Source organism: Ornithodoros turicata, chromosome 4 (assembly GCF_037126465.1).
Source record: "Ornithodoros turicata isolate Travis chromosome 4, ASM3712646v1, whole genome shotgun sequence".
Lineage (NCBI taxonomy): Eukaryota > Metazoa > Arthropoda > Arachnida > Ixodida > Argasidae > Ornithodoros > Ornithodoros turicata.
In genome coordinates, this window is record NC_088204.1 from 60,657,192 (window position 1) to 60,679,636 (window position 22,445).

Consider the following 22,445-nt stretch of genomic DNA (forward strand, 5'->3'; position numbering starts at 1 on the left):
ACAGATTTTTTTTTCCATGGCTTTATGCGGCACTATATCCCTTAAAGGCACTGGACATTTCGCTGTCAGGATAATAGTGTGTAGTGTACATTACATAATTCATGGCTTCAAACAATTTTCAAACCTAGAAACACAGATTTCGGAAAGGTACCTGTCCCCTGCACCAGTGGCGGTCCCATAGGAAGATTGGTCTTCTCCCTAAAACCAGTTGTGACCAATTTTTCAGAACCTTTGTCCTCAAATTTTGAAATTCCTTCAACGCGGTCAAACGTGGCAGAACATTGCACATGACACTCTTTTAATCTTGTAAGAAAAACAAAAGCCATTTAACTAGCATCAGCTGGAACCGCAGAAAAGTGTGTTTGCGGCCATAATGAGTTGTACGTCACACACTCTACTGCATTGCATAACAGACTATCTGGACTGCCACTGGTTTCTACTGATTTTATGTTGGTGAGATTTTATCTTGCAAGTTTCCCGCGAAGAAGAGAAGCCCGCGCCGCTTGGTCAGGCGACTGCGTTGCAGGAACCAATCAAAGGATCGAACCATCGTACCACCGAACTAATCGAACCAATCGCCAGAGCGCTAGGGCTCTGGCGATTGGTTCCTGCAACGCAGGCGCCTGACCAAGCGGCGCGGGCTTCTCTTCTTCGCGGGAAACTTGCGCTTTCTCTTTCGGAAGTTTCTTGCGCCTCTGCGATGGACTCCAATGACGGGACGCAATTGCAGTGCGGCGATAAGTTCGGGGCTATAGACGACCTCGATCGTGCCGTTGAGAAATGGTCGAGCGCGCGAAACCAGAAATATTATCGCCGGGATTCGCGCACGATAGAAGCTGCGCGAAGAAAGACGAGCCGATACTTGAATCCTCGCATCAAGTTTTACGAGGTGACATACGCCTGCATCAAAGGTGGGAAGGACTTCAAGACAACATCGAGTGGAGCACGACAGTCACGGTAGCTTACACTCTCCTGTTTTAATATGTCAACGTGCATGGGCTCTGTGAGAAGGGCATACACAATTTGCTGTTTTTTCTTAGGACATACAAGGCTGGCTGCAAAGCAAAAATAGCCTGTCTGGCATCCGATGATGGCAACCATTTGGAGGTCAAAAGAATTGAAGATGAGCACAACCACGTCACCTCTGAGGTATGGTATCAATAGCATTTATCCCCCCCTTTTTTTTACAAATTTGGTTTAATCTAGGAAAGCTATCTTACTTTTTTACTCCCCTTACTATAGGAGCTGCACAGACACTTGCCACATGAACGCAGACTTCCAGAGTCTGTTCGGAGGGAAGTAAACGAAATGCTGGGCCTACAGGCGAATAAGAAGCTAATTAGAGAAACTGTTCAAGAAAGGACAGGGAAAATTGTCACCATGAAGGATATTGACAACATAAAGAGAGCGTTCGCTTCACCAGAACGGAACGACATAGAAAAGACGACACAGATGCTTCGCGTAAAATATGGTAATGTCTTTCAATATCTGTGTCACTAAAACTTTCAGCATTGGAAAGGAAATGCTTTGTACTTGCTCCGTCATTGCTGTAACAGTGTATTACTCTCTTCTGCAGGATGCGACTGCCACATCTTTGCAGAAAATGATGTGCTGAAAGGCATGTACATCTCGAATGCAAGAATGAGGTCCCAAATGGCTGCATACCCGGAGTTTCTTGGCATTGACGCCACCTACAAGCTGTTGGAGATTCGGGCACCAGTCTTTCTCATCCATATTGAAGATGGAAATGGCAAGAGCGAGATCGTGGCTGTTGGTATACTCTGCTCAGAAGATGCCGAGAGCCTGACGTGGTTCCTACAGAAGTTTAAAGAAACAAACCCATCCTGGACCCAAACGGCTTGTGTAATGGCAGATAAAGACCTGATGGAGCGTGATATACTGAAGCAAGAGTTCCCTCAAGCAAACGTGTTGATATGCATATTCCATGCACTCAGGACATTTTCAAGAGAAATAAGTTGTCAGAAAATGGGAATATCTTCTAGCCAACGTGACACCTGTCTGCAATTGCTGCAAGCCATGGTATGGGCTAAAGACCCGTCACAATATGACAACCTGCTGCAGAAACTGGAAGACGTGGCTCCGAAGCCAGTGATGGACTATTTTGATGCCAACTGGCGGCCAATAAGGAATGAATGGTCACTGGGGCCCGAATTTTTTAAGTCCAGCTTTCTGAACACTACGAATAATAGGTTGGAATCCATCAATGCAAAGCTCAAATCAGTGATAAAGCGGCACAGCACTCTGGAGCAATTTGCAGAAGGGCTTTTTGCAGTGCTCGCAACACTGAATGGTGAGGCTGATCATAAGGCCGCACAGGCAGTACACAAAAGGCCAGTCATGCTGTTTCAGAGCGAGGCACAGCAGAAGTACTATGAGCATCTCTCGTGGTATGCGTTTTCTTTTGTAGCAAAGCAGTTGGAACGGCAAAAGAACTACAAGCTGCCTCCTGAGAATGACGGCACCTATCATGTGTCATCTTCGAGTGGATATATTTTGCTCACATCAAAGAGCTGCACATGTTCCCTAAGAAGGTCCATGATGTTACCATGCCACCATATGTTTGCTGCACGGTCATTGGAAGGTAAAGACCTATTTGACATCACCCTTTGTCACAGAAGATGGACATTAGAGTTCTTTCACAACAACCAGGGGCTACTCCATTCCCATGAACTCCCCGAAACGCAGTGCACAGTCACCAGGTGCTCACCAAAGGCCCTGAGATGCCTCTCTCAGCACGAAAAATTCAAAAAGGCATTACAAGTGACAAAAGACTTGGCGTCTCTTGCTTCGGAAGCCACTGGCAATGAATATGTTCGACGAATGAAAGTCCTGCTTGATCTCAAGAAAAAGTGGGAGAGCGGCACTCTTGAGAGCGACGTGGGAGAACTCCATTCAGCACCAACTTCCAATGCTGAACAAGGATCACACAAAGCCAGTGATGGTCTGATGACAGATAATGACCAACATGAGCTTGCAGAACATTCGGTACTGGCCACAAACACAACGTTTGAATCAGATGACGAAAGCCACGTACCTCCCGCATCACATGAAACAATAGAAGATCTGCCGCTGACTACGCACAGCACTGCTGCACCGCATGAAGAAGGTCTCATGTTAGATACCCTACAGCCTGTTCAAGCAGGAGGACAGCGCAGTGAAGCCGACCAAGGTGACTGCACCACCCAAGCATCCTCTTCTGGTTGTCGCCTTTCACAAATTCGTGTACCGCCCGCCATGAAGCAGCGAGGTCGCCCAAAGGGAGCAGGAAACACGGTGATTGGCCTTCCCAAAAAGCGAAAACAAGCTTCGATGTTGGTGCCCTTCTCGAGACTCCCTGGGTCGGAAAAGAAGCTCAAAATACTGACATGGCTGGTTGACAAAGATTTAGCAGACAGGGCAGTGAAGCAACAACTACAGATAGGTAAGCAATGTTGAGGAAGTTACTAATTTTATTGAAGTGAAAAGTGTGGGTTAGGTGTACACCACTGATTACCACTCTGCATTTTGCAAGATAAAATCTCACCAACATAAAATCAGTAGAAACCAGTGGCAGTCCAGATAGTCTGTTATGCAATGCAGTAGAGTGTGTGACGTACAACTCATTATGGCCGCAAACACACTTTTCTGCGGTTCCAGCTGATGCTAGTTAAATAGCTTTTGTTTTTCTTACAAGATTAAAAGAGTGTCATGTGCAATGTTCTGCCACGTTTGACCGCGTTGAAGGAATTTCAAAATTTGAGGACAAAGGTTCTGAAAAATTGGTCACAACTGGTTTTAGGGAGAAGACCAATCTTCCTATGGGACCGCCACTGGTGCAGGGGACAGGTACCTTTCCGAAATCTGTGTTTCTAGGTTTGAAAATTGTTTGAAGCCATGAATTATGTAATGTACACTACACACTATTATCCTGACAGCGAAATGTCCAGTGCCTTTAAGGGATATAGTGCCGCATAAAGCCATGGAAAAAAAAATCTGTGTCGAAAAAAGGGATACATTGTGGTCGCTAGGAGAATTAGACAAGCCAGTTGCCGTGGGCTTTCAGGGTAGCATGAGTTTCTGAATCCTGTGTTGTCGCGTCCGTTCTCAGACTCTAGGCTTTCTATGGGGAAGGATTAGCACGGTATTTCCGGACTTCTTTGGGAGGGTATGCACCACGTAATGTTATTTTGCGATGTAATGTTGTCGAATATCCCCTAGCATGCAGTAATTTTACTCAACACACCAATCTGCTTATTCCTTTTTTTCTTTTACAGATGAGGATCAAGTGGAAATGAGACCTGAGTTAATCAGCGACGGCATCCTTGACGAACAGGTCAATTTGCCTTTAATCAAAGAGTTTTTCACTTGTGATGGGTGGAAAGCTGTTGAAGAAGTTTGTCAAAGAAAGAGAGAACTTGACATCTGGACATGTGGAGCCTGTAAAGTTACACTAGAGGGATGTGACAGCATCATTTGTGACTTTTGTCTACAGTGGCATCATTTCCGTTGCTGTGGGATGGACAGTGCACCAAAGAGGAAGCAGTGGATGTGCGCTACCTGCGGTTCATCGAAATAGGAAACCAGGCGAATACACAAAGTTACTCCCTCAATAAATGCGCGCGAAAAGTGTGTCAAAAGAAGTACGTGTGTGCTTGGGGGGGGGGGGGGGGCTTGAACATAACTAATGGTACGTCTCACGTACCATGCACTTGTAATCCTTCACGCCAGGGAAGTGAACTAGCAATTCTCGTAATAATTCCATATACCGAGACGCGTTCGTGTGTGACAGACTATGGTAACGAGAATACACATGTTCAGTAGGCAGTCAAAAACGGCACGTAGCAGTAACATTCGGACTACTGTTGACTCGCAGTAGCGCAAGTACACATTTTCTCCGACGAAACGACACGCCGATTATATGGCAGTTGCTGAAGCTTGAGCACGACCTCCGGATTTAACCCATAGACACAAGGATAAAAGTAGACAGACACAGTCACTGCAGTCATAGTCGACTCACGACGTATATCTACGGGGAACAAAACAGCAAACCGCGGCAAAGACACGCTTAGGTGCTTAGGCCAGCGGCGGACACACGACGGGAACGGAATACGGGCGGCGGAGAGGTCACGTGACCTGCACCGGAGGAGCCAATCACGGGAGCGCCGGAAGAATAAGTCGAAGAGCCGTTCTTCCGACGCCGGACGAATAGCCACAGCGTAGATAAATATCTGGTCACCACCTTATGGTTCGGAACTTGCGACTTGTGTTCTACACACGCCGCTTCCCCTTTGCCGTAATAGAGCTTCTGCAAAGCTTCAGGAACAAAATGCATAAGGAAGCACCTCACTACACAGATGAAAAGACGTTCACATTTTTATACGTTCAGAAGAGTTGAAGGACAGGATCGAGGAAACACAATTCACCAGGATGCGTAGACGCTACGCCAACATAAGTTTCCAAGTTGAAAACAGACTACAAGTTGATGCCTATGCCAGGCTCCAACAGCTCCCCATAGAGCCCATAGTTTGAGATAATTCACACAACACTGGGCACACGACCAATGAGAGTGCAACGTTGTAGAAATTATGCAATGCCAGTCGGCCAATCAGGAGCCTTAACTTTGGCTGACCTTTCGACCGGTTCTAGCTACCATCGACTTCTACCGGATTTCACGCCTACCGCAGTTACCCGATATTGAAAATAACTGAAGATTCTTTTGGCTAAAAGAAATATTTATTTGACACAAAGCACTGATTCAAAGATCTGATACATGGATGCACTGTGGATACAAAGTCCACTGCGTTGCTGACACACTGTAACTAAGTTCGAACTTGAAGCAAAACGAACACAGCTCTCGAAATCCGACGGGGCCCGCGCTTGTTCTTCACACTCCAACCGCTCCAACTCACGAAGCATTCCAGTTCCGGAGCTGATAGACTGTTCGTGGGATAATAGTCGTGTCCAGGAACAGCACAACACACGTTTAATCACATCGACGCATGAATAAACCAGAGAACACTTCTACAAACTGTTCTGCCGATTGACATCACCGAAACACGGAACACAAGAGGACGCCTTGCCGGCCGATTTTATGATGAGCATCTTCTTTCGTTGTTTGCAGAGCGGAAAAGGCGCTTGTGTGGCACGTAATCGTAATCCTGTCTTTGTTGTCAGGCCTCAAAATCCGACGGCGCCCGAACGCGTTCTTCACGCTCCAACCGCACCAGCCCACGAAGCATTCCAGTTCCGTAGTTGATAGACTGTACGTGGGATAATAGTCGTGTCCAGGAACAGCACAACACGCGTAGAATCACAAACTGTTCTGCCGATTGACATCACCGAAACAGGGAACACAAGAGGACTGACGCCATGCCGACCAATGCGAGCTATTTCGAAACTATGCTGAAACTGCTGAAACGGCCGCCGGGACGCTGCACACACATGCGCGCGTACAAAATGCGATTTCAAAACGTTGTCGACCAACCGGAGCGCGCACGCCGTCTGGGTCAATGAGCTTGCAACGTTGTAGATTGGCGCAGTGGTACATACTCTACAGCCGCATCCTCGGTTACCTGAGGAGGACTGCCTATGCTGCTTGGTCGCATGTGACGATGAGAGCACTGTGGCTATAGTTAAGTTTCGGTTTGAAAGACCGGGAAAGCTCACGTCTCGCAACGTAACTAAAGCCAGGAACTATCGTATTGCACAATCCGTTTTTGCAATACTCAGGTATTCGGAGTTGTATGCACAACTTTGTAAACTTTTGGTATATATTTATATTATTATTTTATTTATTTGTTTTATTATTTAATTAATTAATTTCTTTGTTTTATTTATTTATTTATTTATTTGTATGTTTGAGCATGAATTATTTGCACACGTTTGCGCACTTTGGACAATTTCCTAAATTGTGTGTTGAAGACACAGAAACCAAACAAAGGGCAATAACTGCAGTATTTGAATTCCCTCTAAGGTAGTGGGAAATTGAAGTGACTTGATATCCGAGCTCTCTAACTGCGCTGAAGAGTCTTATGACGTCTACTGTTTTGTCTCGTCACACACAATGCAATGAAAAAATGGCTAGGAAGCAAGCGAGCTGGTGAAGATGATGCATAATGTAAAAAACCGAGACTAGGGAACACTATACACACAATACGCCAAGAGTGAGTGACGGGAAATGCTTCAATCCCCGTGTAACTTCGACTTGTCTGCTCAGACGTTTCTGCACAAATCTTGCAGTGGAATTTGCCAAAGGACTGTGCAACCACAGTGGCACTTGACATTAACCATTTTAATATGCTGTTGTACATATCCTTTTGTGTTCTGTGCTGTTTGGGACGACACACAATTAGTGTGAAATCATTCATTAGTGGGATCAGATTGAGGCAAGACTCCGTGCTTCATGCCAGTAATAATGGATCATCCAAGAGATCCACAAAAAACATCAAATCAAGTAATCAGAAACAAAATGAGTCTTGGGCTAATTATTAGAATATTTGTGTAGCATGTCAATTGAGCTTATAGCTATTTTGCCTTTTTGCTATACAATACGTACATTGTATTATTAATGTGACATGCAAGTCGGGATAGAATTACACCCACCACATACTTTGGGAATTCATACCACATGATTTCAATCGCAACTTCTGATTTGACATGAGACATGAGCCACAGGATGACTGCAGGATATCTACAGGATGTACGGTTTTATTGTCCCAACGGACATCGCAAATAGACATCCACAAGACATCCTATTTACGTCACATTCCGACAAAGATATTCTGACCATTTCAGGACGTCCTCTGGACATTGGTGGTTGTGTGGGTATGTAAATATATATGTATTTGCATACGTATTATGTAAAATGTTAATTTTTACGTGTGTGTGTTGAAAGAAATGCCTCGAACATCAAAAACAGGTCAAAAATTCAGGGAATGCAGTAAGCCCCGCCAGCGTTCGACCAAACTCTGACGCACGGTCCACCAAGGCTGACCATGTTACCACACGTGCTTCCACCCTAAAAAGAAGAGCAGGCTCCCTTTTTGTCCCCTCCACCGCGATCGCGAATTTGAACGGGAATTCGCGGGAGTATTCACAGCTGTTTATGCTGACAAAATGCCCAGGGCTTATACTGAAATAAAGGCCGTTGGGGCTAGTTCGTTACGTATTTGGGGCGTGATACACCTGTAAAGGTGAGGAAGTGCTTCTTTGCAATTAACCCGTGAATCTGCAGAGACATGGTATAACCAATAACGTTTCTCACATTCCTTCATGCCAGATACTGTGCTTTTAATTCAAGCTATTGTCTAAAATGGGATTAGCTGCTGAGTGGAGCTATAAAAGTGATTAAATCCCACTGTTGCTTGACGATCGCTACAAATACAGATAAACACTTTCACGGCTAGCAGCACGGGAACGATAGAAATATATACCGATTTTTGCTTGTTCCCCCCATCCAGTTAACGTTTACAGAAGTTTTTGCTTGCTCTCAGCAGAACAAAAATGTGGCTGTCGGAACAAGATGCATAAACTTCACGTTTATTCGCATATCTTCAGTCAACGTCCTGGCGACGTTCCTGTGACGTTCAACCAGTGCCCAAAATCTAGTGTATTGGATCTTTCATGGGTATCCAAGGGATCTCCAGGCTTTTAGAAACTCGAATGTCGTTGTGGGACATCCCACAGACATTGCATGGATGTCCAGATATTCAAGAGGTTCACGACCTTGTAAGGATGTCCTAGGGATATTAGTGGTTTACTGGGCTCCTGCCGCACCCTGGCGCCCTCATAATTATTGCACCTGTTTTGGATCCGCCCGTGCTATTACCTCTTTGGCTTTTCTTCTAATTATTTAGCGTAGTTTGTTATCTTTTGAATGCATCTTCTAACATTTTGCTGGTACTTTTTTATGACGTTCACCTTTAGATGAGAATATGAGTACGAATTGAAGTTACATAATACATTTTGTCGAAGGCGTAGATGGATAAAAGCAATAAAAATAGATGTTACGTGTGCTAAAATACATCAAATAATAGATCAAACTAACCACAAGGGTATATGGTAAGAATGGACTAATCCTCCTCTAACGGATCCTAAAGGGGAAGCTGCCGAGCTTGGAATCTCAAGTGGTTCAATTCACCATTGTGGGAACAAAATGGTACCTGTGAGGCTCCCACTGTAAGTTCTGGAACCATTTGAGGCCATAGTGGCACCTCATGGTACCACGTGGTTCCACATTGTGCTCACAATGTGGAACTAGCCACTCCACTTGGGAATCCAGCTGGGACCATCCAGATTAAACTGGAACCGTTCCGGGACCATCTACATTCAACTGGAACCATTCCAGATTCAACTGGAACCATTCTGCAACCAGTCCAGATTTTTGCCTGGGTAGACTTGTTTAGCAGTGTCTTTCTTATTGCAATTTTTACCTGCCGGTACTATTTTGGTTTTCTCTGTCTCTCTCGCATAGAGCTATGACGGTGGCTCCATCTGCTGTGATGCCTTGCAACTAGGCGGTCACCTGTCGTCGATCTCTGTAACTATCGGCCGTCAACAAGCAACATGGCGGTCGCTGGTCACTCCGCCGTTCTGGAGTGATTTCTTCGACGCGGCATCATTGATTTTCGAATAAATTGTTTCTCACCACTCTATTTCTACTTATTTTCCTTTTTATGACCACAAGTATTAGGAAACATGCGGGGTGGTCTCGACACAAGTTATATGATGAGATTTGAAAGTCACTGAAAAGTTCCTTCTATGTTGTTCCAGCCTCAGAACATCAGTTCTCTCAGGGCCAGTTCTCACTTGGCGACGCCCGACGCGACGTCGTGAACGGACGGCGGAAATAGATGTCCATTTCCGGCGTTGAGATAGGGTAGACGTCGAACCAAAAAACCTGCCATGCCGAACTTCTTTCAAGACGTCGGCGAGAGCTGACGAGAACGATATACCGGCGACCAATAAGGTGACACAGAAAGGCCACGCCTCCTGATTTTTCGTCTGCTTTTGACGACGGAATGACACTGTGGTGGGAACATGAAAATCCTGCGCTCGGACGGAGCGGCGGAAATGCGCCTCTACTTCCGTCGTCCGTTCACGACGTCGCGTCGGACGTCGCCAAGTGAGAACTGGCCCTCATGTTCAACAGTTGCCGCCTGCGTCGATCCCTGTCGTATGAATGTGTGTATGAGTGAGCAGAGTTAGTTAGAAACAACCCAATCGGAATTTATTTTTGGACAAATTTGTTAAGACAGCGCTGATTTGTATAAGAAAGACGTGAGGATTTTTGGCGTGATTTACCGATACTCTCGTTCACAGACTGCCCAGTAGAGTTCGTAATCCACTTCGCGGCAGCCATATTTGTTGACATTGCACGGTGGTTAAGTGTTACCGGCGAAATCGCGAAATACTCGCAGTGAAGCACTGAATAATGGAAGACAAAAAAGACAGGGCGTCGTGGTCTGAGATAGAAACCTATGCTATCACATGGGAGGACCAAGCGAAACGCGAAAGTGTATGCTGACATCGCGGGCCAGTTGCACGCGCAAGACATAGTAAAGACCACCAAAGAGGTGAAGAAGAAGATTGAACATTTGTCAAATAAATACACTTGTGTTGGTTCGCAACAATTATATTTATGACGCTCAATCGACTTCAACTGCGAAGAAAATCTTTATGAAATGTCTCTGGATGTAAAAAAAATGATTTTACCTAGAAAGTATGGCGCACTCCCCGATGTTAGGCAGGAGTTCAAGCTCGCCCATCGTCATCACTATGACTACTTAGTGACACTTACTTATGCCGTGTAGCAGGAGCGTAGTAAAAGTGACATTACAGGACGGAGTGCACTTCAAATAAGTGACACTAAATTAGTACGTCTGACAGGGGTATTAGCTCAATTGGTAGAGCAAGCCGCCGGCTCTAAAGCGAAACGCACCGCCTCCAAAATATAGTCGCCACCAACGCACGTACGCGGAAGATCTCTGATTGGCTGCACAATATATATATATAAATATTTGGATGCTCATTGGTTTAAAAACTGGGGTCAGTTTCCTTCGCGCTGATTGGGCGAGAGTCATTTGACTGAGGAGCGAGCATCCGAACACGCGAACCGTTCAACGGAAGCAGTCGAATGGAGGAGAAAGAAAAACACATCGCGTCTGTCCGGCCACGCGTGTTCTCTCGGACTGCAACCGTTGTGCACGTAGACGCTAGGGGGTAGTTTGAGGGTTTTGAACCCAGACAGAACACCATCTCCCATGGACGTCCGAAATAGACCCCAATGTTCATATGCGAAAATGGATCTCCGTGGGACTTCCCTGGGAGGTATATCCGTAGCCGTATATCCGCAGGAGGTCCCGTTGTGGTTGTTTCACGGATTGTCCAAATTGACTCCGTGATGTGATGCTGCATGGATCATGCATTCATAGAGAGAGAGAAACGCGGGATGATGTAGCACAGCACAAATTCGACTTACCATAAACCAACTCAGTTTCTCAAACCGAATGAGTAAGAAACAGAGACATTACCTCCACAGTGACTTAATACGCAAAGCAGTTTCTCACATCACTGTTGTTTGTGCACGCAATCGAATTAGACTTGCACATGTCACCCTTCATTTCGACCAACAGACGAACAGGGCTCTCGTACTTGTAGAAGCTCGCGAAAACACCAATGTACAGTGTCTGTTTTCTGTTTGGAAGTGAATACGACTTCATTTCCAAAGCTTTTCGGCTAAGTGGCCCAATCTCTTGTTGCTATTTTTTTTCTTTTTTTGAATGCACAAATGTGCACTGGTCCTGACTGTCATATATTACGAGTGCTTGTACTTTTTTTGCGGGGTTTTGCGTTTTAATTGCACAAGTATGCTGTGCAGAATTTGTGAGCCTGGTGAACGTTGAAAATTAACACTGCATTCACATGCTATCTGCATTTGTAGCGTTTAAAAATATATTGTTCTTAGTTCCTACGGTGTTTTTCTATCTGTTACATGCTGTTACAATAAATTCTAATAAAAACACTATGCATTTTGAATACGTGTCTGTTAAGGCTGATAATCCTGCTAAGACAGCTGTGGGTGCATGAGCTGTAACAGTCCCATACATGTCCGCTGCTATGACCTCTGAGGATCACAGCAGGACTTCCACAGGATATCAAAACTGCGGCCACGCGGAGCTCCACAGGACATCCTCTACATGTCAACTCCCCAAAATGTTCGGACGTCCGGATCTCCACCTCAGATTTTCCACGGGAAATCCACAGGAGAGCATTGTTCCCTCCGGGAATGCTTTAGATTTAGATTGTGGCGAACTGCTAATGTGAGAACGGAATGGTACATCCACCTCATCATCACAACAGCGGGAAGTCGAACATGACATGGAATCCCTGCACCTCCAAAGGACGCGGAAATCGTCAGAGTGGAAGTCTGCACTCTTTCCGACGTACTGCAGGTGAACGGTAAGACAAGCTTGATTACTTTTTTGTGACTGAAGGAAGTAATGCACGTTTATCACGTTAAGTGTATTACGTACAACATTAAACGGGTCACTCGGTACGTTAGCGGCGCTTCATTGTGCAGTGCAGTGCCGTAACTTGTACGTTTCTGATATGCCGTTAATCAAATTATGTGTGGTTATGCTAGTTGCCCCTCATGCGCGTCGCAGCCGTTCATTCAGTGTGATCTACGAACATTCGTCGAATTCGACGAATGCCTTTGTGTTCAAATACGAAATCAAGATCGATTGACTATCATAGCAGTGATTTTCGTGCTGAGTTACGGACCATCAATATATTTTTTTGTTTTGTTTTAGTTCTCCCGCAGCCATCGGCAACAACGACGCACATAGCTCAGCATTGGCTTTTGAACTGCCCTTCGATGTCGAAGCACCTAAAGCTCCAGTGAAGCCTGTTACAAGACGTAAAAAGATATGTACTGTGGCTTTTTGGAGGCAGTTCCCGGGGACAAATAAAGTTGATTTGTCATGCACCATCGCTTTTTGATTGTCTGCTTTGGTGTCCAGACTAGAGCACTGCACGGGCCCGGGCTTACCGAAAGCCCGGGCCGGGTACGGGCTTGCCAACGCCAACCGTGGTCGGGCATGTACGCGAACATATTTGGCGAGACTGGACAGCTGAATTTTAATATCACTTTTTTTTCATTGGGTATGGTGTATCATGATATTCATGGTATTCTCATCTGAGAACTATCACTTTTTTATATGTGATCATGCTTATTTCGTGTAATGTGTCAGGATTTCACAAGTGCACTCACACACCTTTGGGTAAGTTTGGTGTGACGGGCGCGCTGAGCAAGTCCGGCACGAGGGTCAGTTAGGTTAGGTGTTGGGACATATTTCGTTCCCGTGAGAGTCCTGTACGAGGGTCGCTTAGGATAGATGTTCTGACATATTTCATTCACGTGAGAGTCCGGCGCGAGGGTCAATTAAGTTAGGTGTTCTGACACATTTCGTTCGCGTGTCGAGTCCTGTACGAGGGTCAGTTAGGTTAGGTGTTCTGACATACTTCATTCGCGTGAGAGTTCGAGAAGTGGGAATAACACCGGCGCATGCGCAATAGAGTGGAAATGAGTCTCTCTTGATCCGCGAGGTACATACTGTAATAACTTGAGGCCGTGGTCTTAACCATTTATTCCAATTCCCAGGAACACAGATACAGTCACCCAAGCATTCCAAAAGCCCAACAGACGCTCACGCGCCAGATCACATCGTCGTTGTCTTTCTCGTAACTTCTATAGCATAGACTATCACACCTCACCCCTTATTAGAAAACACACTCGCACGTCATGCCACCGGTTAACACGATGTCCAGCAGTCCACACACAACTATTCCACCAATCCGTCTTTAAACATATCGTAGTCTCTCAGGTTGCTTCCTCATTCGGCTTGACCGACGTAGTGGTAACGCCGGACCAACAATGGTCTCAGGAACGACAGGTGTATTCACAGGTGTTCCTTGTTCTGGTTCCGGCTCACGAAATTCGGGCCAAAAACACTGCTCATCACCACGCAACCTCAGATGATCCGCATGACAAAATCGAACATTCTCCCCTACTTTCACCAGATATGTCACGTCGGACATCACCCTGATCACTTTTCCTGGCCACCAATTTATCTTTTCATTTCTTACGCTTTTCACATAGACGTCTTGACCACAGACGAACACCCGAGACTTCCCCCTTCTCTGATCAGCCTTCACTTTGTTGTGTGCTGTCCTTTGTGCAAATTTTGTCAACGAGTTCGGTTTCAGCATCGATAATCGTGTGCGTACATGACGCCTCAGAAAGATCTCACTCGGTGACTTTTCCGTAAATGTGTGAGGTGTCGCTCTATACGCAAACAGGAAATTGTCAATCTGGTGTTGCAAGGTGCGTTTTTTTTCCCCTTAGCATTATCTCCACAACGTGCCTTCAACAACCCTTTTTTTACCGACTGCACTACTCTCTCAACAGCTCCCTTGGACTGCGGATGATAAGGAGGGGTACAAACGTCCTTTACTCCATTCTCATGCAAGAAGGTTTTGAACTCATTTGACCGAAATTGCGGTCCATTATCTGTTACTGCCTCAACAGGAAGCCCATACGCGGCGAAACATGTCCTGACAGCCTCAACGGTTTGCTCTGCTGTCGTCGATGTCATTATCTTGACCTCGACCCACTTTGAGTAAGTATCCACGATTATCAAGAGGGATTTCCCTTTTACGTCCGCAAAATCAATATGTATCCGCTCCCAAACGTTGCTTGCAAGTGGCCAAGGCTGTAAGGGCACGCAGTGAATGGATTTTTGTACGCCTTGGCAAATGTTGCACTCCTTGACTAGTTTTTCCAAGTCTCCATCCATATTAGGCCACCATACCCAGCTTCGTGCTAACATTTTTGCTCTACTTATGCCAGGATGCTCCTCGTGCAACAAGCTTAACACTGCATGTCGAAGCGAATGTGGAATAATCACTCGATTGTTCCACAAAATACATCCCTGGTCAGTAGACAATTCATAACGACGTACAAAATATGGCCTGTACTCTTCGTTTACTCTCTGTGGCCATCCACACATTACGAGGTCATACACTTTGCTCAATACCACATCATTTCTAGTTTCTAGTTCCACCTCGTGAGCTGTGAAGGGTATTTCAGTAAATGGAGAAAAGTAATCCACGAATTCTTCCATTGTTTCGTTTTCCGGCAAGGGTAACCGCGACAAACAGTCTGCATGGCTTATTTCACGACCCTTCTTGTATTTGATCCCATAGTCGTAGCCCATGAGCAGATTTATCCACCTTTGAATTCTGGCGGCTGCCACTTGGTTAGAGTGCCTCTTCGGATTAAAGATCTGCATGAGCGGTTGATGATCCGTCACTATTTCAAAATGACGACCATAAAGATACTTGTGGTATTTCTTTACGCCAAATATTATGGCTAAGCCCTCTCTTTCAATGTGGGCGTAGTTACGCTCAGCACCGGACAAAGTCCGTGAGGCAAACCCAATTGGCCTGTTAGTTTCGCCGTCATACTGTGATAATACGACTCCAAGGCCGTAGGATGATGCGTCACAGGTCACCTTCAGTGGCTTTTTACTGTCGTATAATGCAAGAACTTGACTATTCTGCAACAACTCTTTTGCCCTTTTGAAGCTGTTTTCACAGTCTGCTGACCATTGCCATTGTGCATTCTTTTTCAGGAGCTTGTACAGCGGTTCAAGCACAGTCGCAGTGTTTGGGATAAACCTTGAATAAAAATTCAAGAGCCCTAAGAAAGCCTTCAACTCTGTGACTGTGGTGTTCCGAGTGATCAGGGATACGGATGCCAGGTACACGATGAGATTGCAAAGGATTTTACTGAGCATTCAGCCATCGCTACATACACGCCTCACATGTCGCCATAACTCACACCACGACAACGATCCCCCTGGCCAGAGTGTAGACCATACAATAGAAGAATGAAACGAAACTGAAACTTAACACATGACAATACATGACATCTCCCCCTACTAGGCGAAAACGTAGTCCTTCATCCAACCCGGAGGCTTCCGAGCTCTTGTAGGATAGTCACGCACTGTTTCACGATTCCTTGTGGGTATTACGGCCACACGGGAAGAATCCGTGGAATCCTCGTCTATAACCGTATCTGGACTTTGTAGAGCTCCCCAGGCTGTGGCCGGAGATATGTGGATTTCTTGCTGGGCATGTTCCACCTCAGGTTCCCTTGCCGCCCGTCTGATGTGGTCGAGATGTCTGCGTTGCAGTCTTGTTCCTGTGTCGACAATCCATGATCGCAGCCCATGACGCTCAACAAGTTTCCCTGGTATCCAGGCCGGGGTGCCATTAAAATTGCGTATCCAGACCCTCTGCTGCGGTGCCAATGTTCTGGCTCTTGACAAATTCCTGTCTTCGTACGCTGTTCTCCTTTTAAGACGAAGCAAGTCCAGACTCGAAGGAAACTCTCGTCCAAACATCCGAACAGCTGGTGTCTCCCCTGTGCTGGCGCTGACAGTTGAATGCTGTTTGAAAAGAAAACGAGCCAGTCGACACTCAATCGACCCTTGAGTATACTTCCGAAGCGCCGTTTTTACCTCGGCAACCATTCTCTCCGCCAGGCCATTGGTTGCCGGGTGATATGGTGCACTAGTCACCAGGGTAATACCATTGCTCTTGTAGAAGTCCTGAATTTCAGCGGAAACGAAAGGCGTACCATTGTCCGAAACTATCTTTTCAGGGATACCGAAGGTGGAAAAGATCCACCTCAGCTCTCGGATTACAGTCATCGACGAAGCTGAGTGCACGTTCCTCACTTCAAGCCACTTCGTAAATGAGTCCACCACTACAAGCAGCATGAAGCCTTTCACTGGTCCCGCAAAGTCCAAGTGAAGGACCTGCCACGGTCGAGAAGCCTCTTCGAAATGAGGTACGGGAGCCTTCGCCGGAAGCCTTCTGTTTTCCTGGCAGATGACACAGTCTTGAACCTGACGCTCAATCTCAGAGTCCATGCCCGGCCACCACATGTAGGCTCTGGCGCAGGCCTTGGCAGCAACGATACCTCTGTGGCCTGCATGGAGCAAGTCCAGAGCCTTCCTTCGGGCTCGGGGTGGAATCACTACACGTGAACCTCTTATTACACAGCCGTTATGGGTTGATAACTCAGATGCTAACCGAACGTAAGGCCTGAAACGCGCATCTGTAAGCTTGTGCACAGTTCCTGCTTGCACTGCTTTAAACACATCCGAAAGAATGTCATTATGGAAAGTGGCGGCGACTTGAAGCCTTCTAACATAAGCACGTCTGCCGGCGCATTTGGTTCATCCAAGTCGCTCTCTAGGGGCAAACGACTCATGAAATCAGCATTCTGATTTTCGCTTCTTTTGCGATAGATCAAGTCATAATCATAAGCGGCCAGTTTCAAACACCAGCGCAACATCCGCGGAGACAGAACCTCTGGAACCGGTCTGTTACTGCCCAAAATTCCCAGAAGTGGTTTGTGGTCTGTTACAATGGTAACATGGCGACCGGCGATGAACTGATGGAATTTTGCTGTGGCAAATATAATTGCCAGTCCCTCCCGGTCCAGTTGGGAGTAATTCTGTTCCGCTTGGCCCAAAGTTCGAGAGGTGAAAGCTAGCGGGGCTTCTTCACCGTGCTCGTCAGGCTGAGACAGAACCGCCCCAATCCCATAAGGAGAAGCATCGCAGGAAATAAGGAGGGGCTTTCTTTCATCGTAGTGTGCCAACACAATGCGCGAGTTCAATAGCTGCTTGAGGTTGTTGTAAGCCTCCTTATGCTTTGGCTCCCAAGACCATGTAGTCTCCTTTCACAGTAGCTCGTAGAGATCCTTAGCTGTCGATGCCCGATCTGGCAGAAATTTATCGTAGAATGCTAACATCCCCAAAAGTGGTTGGAGCTGCGCCTTATTTGTTGGCTCTGGAGCATCCAGTAGTGCTTGCACTTTTTCTTCGGTCGTATGAATGCCCTCTGCATTGATGCGATGCCCTAGGTAGCGAACCTCCGGCATAGCAAAATGACACTTAGACTTCTTTAGTCTCAGATTGGCATCACACAGTCGTCGTAACACTGCTTCCAGCCTCTGTTTATGCTCATCGTCTGTTCTCCCTGCAACAATCACATCATCCAGGTACACACTTGTGCCTGGAATTCCTGCCAGAATGGTTTCCATAAATCTTTGAAAAATGGCTGGAGCAGCCGAAATACCAAAAGGGAGCCTGTGGACGGCGTAAAGCCCTTTCAGTGTGTTGATTGTACGGATCTTTGATGTTTGTTCTGTCACGTGCAACTGCTGATACGCCTCAGCCAGATCGAGAGTCGAAAACACACTGCCACCTTGCAGACTCGCAAGCACTTCACTCGCTGTGGGTAGAGGAAAAGAAGCCTTCCTAGCCATAGCATTAACTGTTGACTTATAGTCACCGCACATGCGGATCCCACCGTCTTTTTTACGCACTATGACCACTGGAGTAGCCCAGTCCGAATATTGAACTGGCGAGATGAATCCTTGCTTTTCCCACTTCTCGAGTTCACGCTCCACTGCCCCGCGCAAGGCAAAAGGAACCGGGCGTGCCTTCCTGAACTGTGGCACGGCATCTGGCTTAAGTTCTATTTCAACTGGTGGCCCAGCATGTCCTTCACAAGGATCCGCAAACACTGATGAGAACTTGCTCAGCAATGCATCTATGCTGGTAGCAGCGGAAACGTTGTTGACACCACTGATCTTGATGTTGAGCGGCTGGAACCTGTTGCGGCCCAACAAGCTGCACCCGGTACCCTTCACCACCAGAAGAGGTAACAGATAGTCCTTTGACTTCCACCTGACTCTGACTTGCACCGAACCTTTTAACTTCATTGGTTCACCCGACCACGTTTGCAAGCCTACCTCAACTGGCCCGAGCCGGGGTGGCTTCTTGATCCAAGTAGCTGTGTATGTTTCTTCACTTATAAGTGTGTGAGCACAACCAGAGTCAACCTCGAAGGGCACAAGCTTGTCATCCACGCGCAGAGTTACAGCGTACCTGGGAACAGTAGAATGCACAGAATGTACTTGGTGCAAGTTGTACAAATCACTGTCTTTCTGCTCTTCCTGTGCCACATGAGTCTTTCCGCCCTTTTGTTTGCGCTTTTGACAGGCTTTCCGCAAGTGTCCAGGCTTGCCACATGAAAAGCAAATTGCTGTTCTGAATGGACAATCCGTGTGCTTGTGAGACCCCAGGCAGCGGTAACAATCGTGCCTCTGAAAGCTGTCCTTAGGCTTCCCGTCGTTCCCTCTGGGTTTCCGAGCCAGTCCAAGGCCAGTATTTGTCTTCGCGTTAGCGTGTACCTCTCCGTTGTGCTCTCGTGCTCTCAACTGAGCTTGGTGGGTTGCAGCTGCATCGGCTGCCTTGGCCATGTCGTACGCAATTCGAAACGTTAGGTGACGTTCACTGAGCAGACGCTGTTGAAGGTGAGTATCCCTTAGTCCACACACGAATCTGTCACGCAACATCACGTTAAGAGGCAAACTGGTGGACTGAGGCTGCAGCACAGTCACGGATGTCCGAGTTGCTGCGGTTGCCGGTGCTGCTGTCGTCACGCTGTCTTCACTTGCGGAAGCCGCCTGGGTCGCCGCGTTGGAACTGGCTGCGTCAGAACGCTGACCCGACACCGCGACTTCACCGAAGTTGCATTCTTTAGCCAAAACCTTCAGCGCCGATACGAAGTCATCAATCGACTCCCCCTCATGTTGATCTCTTCTGTAGAACTGGGAACGTCCCACCAGCTCGGACGGTTTCGCTTCAAAACGATCGTTGAGAAGCTTCAGCAACTCTTGATACGGTACCTGGCGAACCGATTGCGGCAGAACCATGCCACAAACAATACCGTATATTTCTTCATCGCAGAATGACAGGAGAAGGGCTTTCTTCTTCTCCTCGGTGGTCACGTCGTTGGCCTCACAATAAAACTCAAACCGGTCACGCCATGCGGACCAGTTCCCACCATGCCGAAAAGGCGTGATAGTGCCGTGAGCCATGATTTCTTCGACCAGTTGGATTTACCTCGTCGCCAGTGTGGTGTTCCGAGTGATCAGGGATGCGGATGCCAGGTACACGATGAGATTGCAAAGGATTTTACTGAGCATTCAGCCATCGCTACATACACGCCTCACATGTCGCCATAACTCACACCACGACAACGATCCCCCTGGCGGCGATAGTGTAGACCATACAATAGAAGAATGAAACGAAACTGAAACTTAACACATGATAATACATGACAGTGACATTACTTGGTGTGGGAGCTTCCCGGATGGCTTTCAGCTTATCTGAAGTGGGACGAAGGACATCCTTATCTATTTCATGACCCAAGTATGTGACTTTGGACCGAAAAAACTGACACTTGTCACTGTTAACCTTGACTCCGTGATTTCTGAGCCTTTCCAAGACTTTTTCTGTCCGTTCTACGCACTCATGACGATCTCGACCTGCAATCAAAACGTCGTCCAAGTAGCAGGCGACACCCTGTAAGCCTGTTGTGATTTGGTCCATTACAGACTGGAAAATGGACGGCGCGCTTGCAATACCGAATGGTAGTCGGTTCATGCGAAAAAGTCCCAGACTAGTGTTTACCGTTAACAGCTCACGACTGGATTCATCAACTTCCAACTGTAAGTACGCCTTAGATAAATCGAGAACAGTAAAATGTGTTCCACCACTCAACGATGCAAAAACATCCTCAGGTAACGGTAATGGGTAATGTGCAACAGTGATAGCTGGATTAACAGTCACACGATAATCCCCGCAAAAATCCCACACCATTGCCTCCGTTCTTTGGCACTACAACCAACGGTGTAGCCCACTGACTTTGCTGCACAGGACTTATGACACCCTGTTTTTCAAGTTCGCGCAGCTCTTTTTCGACTTTATCACGCAGAGCATACGGCACAGGACGCGCTTTACAGAATACTGGGCGTGCTCCTTCCTTCAATACAATAGATGCGCTGAAATCCTTTATCACACCCATGTTTTTAGTGAACACATCCCTGTAGGATTCAACCATCCCCTTTTCATTGACGGTGTTAACATTCGCTATCTGGGGCCAGTTTAACCCTAGATGCCTCAACCAATCACGTCCAAGAAGCGTTGGCATGCGACTGTTGCCCCTATTCTTAGCAATCAGCAATGGCAATTCATAGGCATTTCCATTGTGCATGACTTTTACATCCACACAGTCTTTAACAGGTACGGTACTACCATTGTAGGTTCGCAACGTTGTTTGCACTTGCCTGTATTGCACGTAACCAAAATGCCTCTTCGCTTCTTTTTCAGACATCAAAGACACGGCTGACCCAGTGTCTACTTGCATTAGAATATTGTTTCCGTTTATCTCTAACTCGACCATAAATGGCTCATTTCGTTGGCCAGTTACATTGTGCAATTCGAGCTCGTGCAAACTGGTCGATTCGACATACTTCATGTCACACTTAGTTCTACACATTGACGCCAAATGTCCTATCTTAGAACAGGAGAAGCATTTTGCCTTACGATGAGGGCACTTGGCTGGCGAATGTTGAAATCCACATCTGTAGCACGACGATGGGTCTTTTTTCCGACCAGAGAGTCTATTTCCACCCTTCATTCCTTTCCGTGGACGATTTCCTCCCTTCGTGTCCTCTTGACCTTGCCACATTGTGTCCACTTCCTGCGGTGTCTTGCCGGATGGCCGTAGAATCATCTCTTTCGACTGCCCTTCGGCAGCTTCCATTGCAGACGCCATGGTGCAGGCTTTTTCCCATGTCAATTCCTTGCCGTTCTCAACAGCTAGCAGCCGACAGCGTACGGCCTCTTTCCGTATTCCACTAACGAGCTGATCTCGCAAAGCGTCGTTCAGGAATGTTCCGAAGTTGCATGTTAGGGCTAACCTCTTCAATTCGACAATGAAGTCTTCCACCGGCTCTTCACTCTGCTGAACACGCTTATGGAAAGCATATCTCTCTGCTACCACAGACCGGCGTGGCTTATAGTGTTTAGTCAACACTTCTTTCATTTCATCGTAGCTCTTGGTTTCCGGCGTCGCAGGAAATAGCAAATTCCTTAACGTGACGTATGCGTCATCACCTAAAACCGTTACGAACATGTCCTTCTTTGTGGATGCCGTCAGACCATTAACTCGCGCAAACGCCTCAAAACGCTCGACGTATATTTCAAAATTTCCCGTCTTCGGGCAGAATTCGGACATTCGTCCGATGAGTGGCTGACCGCTTACTTGGTTGACGTGTTCCATTGCTCTATCCTCGTGACCTTCCATTTCGATACCTCATTCCACGAGCATCTTCATGTCTGGAAAGCCATCTCTCGGCGCTGTAGATCCCATCTTCCGTCGCCAGTGTAATAACTTGAGGCCGTGGTCTTAACCATTTATTCCAATTCCCAGGAACACAGATACAGTCATCC

General features: G+C 46.8%; 2 protein-coding genes across 2 annotated transcripts; both read right to left on the reverse strand.

Moving 5' to 3' along the window:
• Positions 1 to 16,004: 16,004 nt before the first annotated feature.
• Positions 16,005 to 17,015, reverse strand: LOC135392488 (uncharacterized protein K02A2.6-like). The gene has a single exon (XM_064623196.1). The coding sequence runs from the start codon at positions 17,013 to 17,015 to the stop codon at positions 16,005 to 16,007; it is 1,011 nt and encodes a 336-aa protein (XP_064479266.1).
• An 803-nt stretch (positions 17,016 to 17,818) lies between these two features.
• Positions 17,819 to 20,026, reverse strand: LOC135392489 (uncharacterized protein K02A2.6-like). The gene has a single exon (XM_064623197.1). The coding sequence runs from the start codon at positions 20,024 to 20,026 to the stop codon at positions 17,819 to 17,821; it is 2,208 nt and encodes a 735-aa protein (XP_064479267.1).
• Between the last annotated feature and the right edge of the window lie 2,419 nt (positions 20,027 to 22,445).

Bases quoted from the DNA above. Each gene is read 5' to 3' on its own strand.
- LOC135392488 (XM_064623196.1), bottom strand. From the start codon at position 17,015: ATGTGGTGGCCGGGCATGGACTCTGAGATTGAGCGTCAGGTTCAAGAC.
- LOC135392489 (XM_064623197.1), bottom strand. From the start codon at position 20,026: ATGGCTCACGGCACTATCACGCCTTTTCGGCATGGTGGGAACTGGTCC.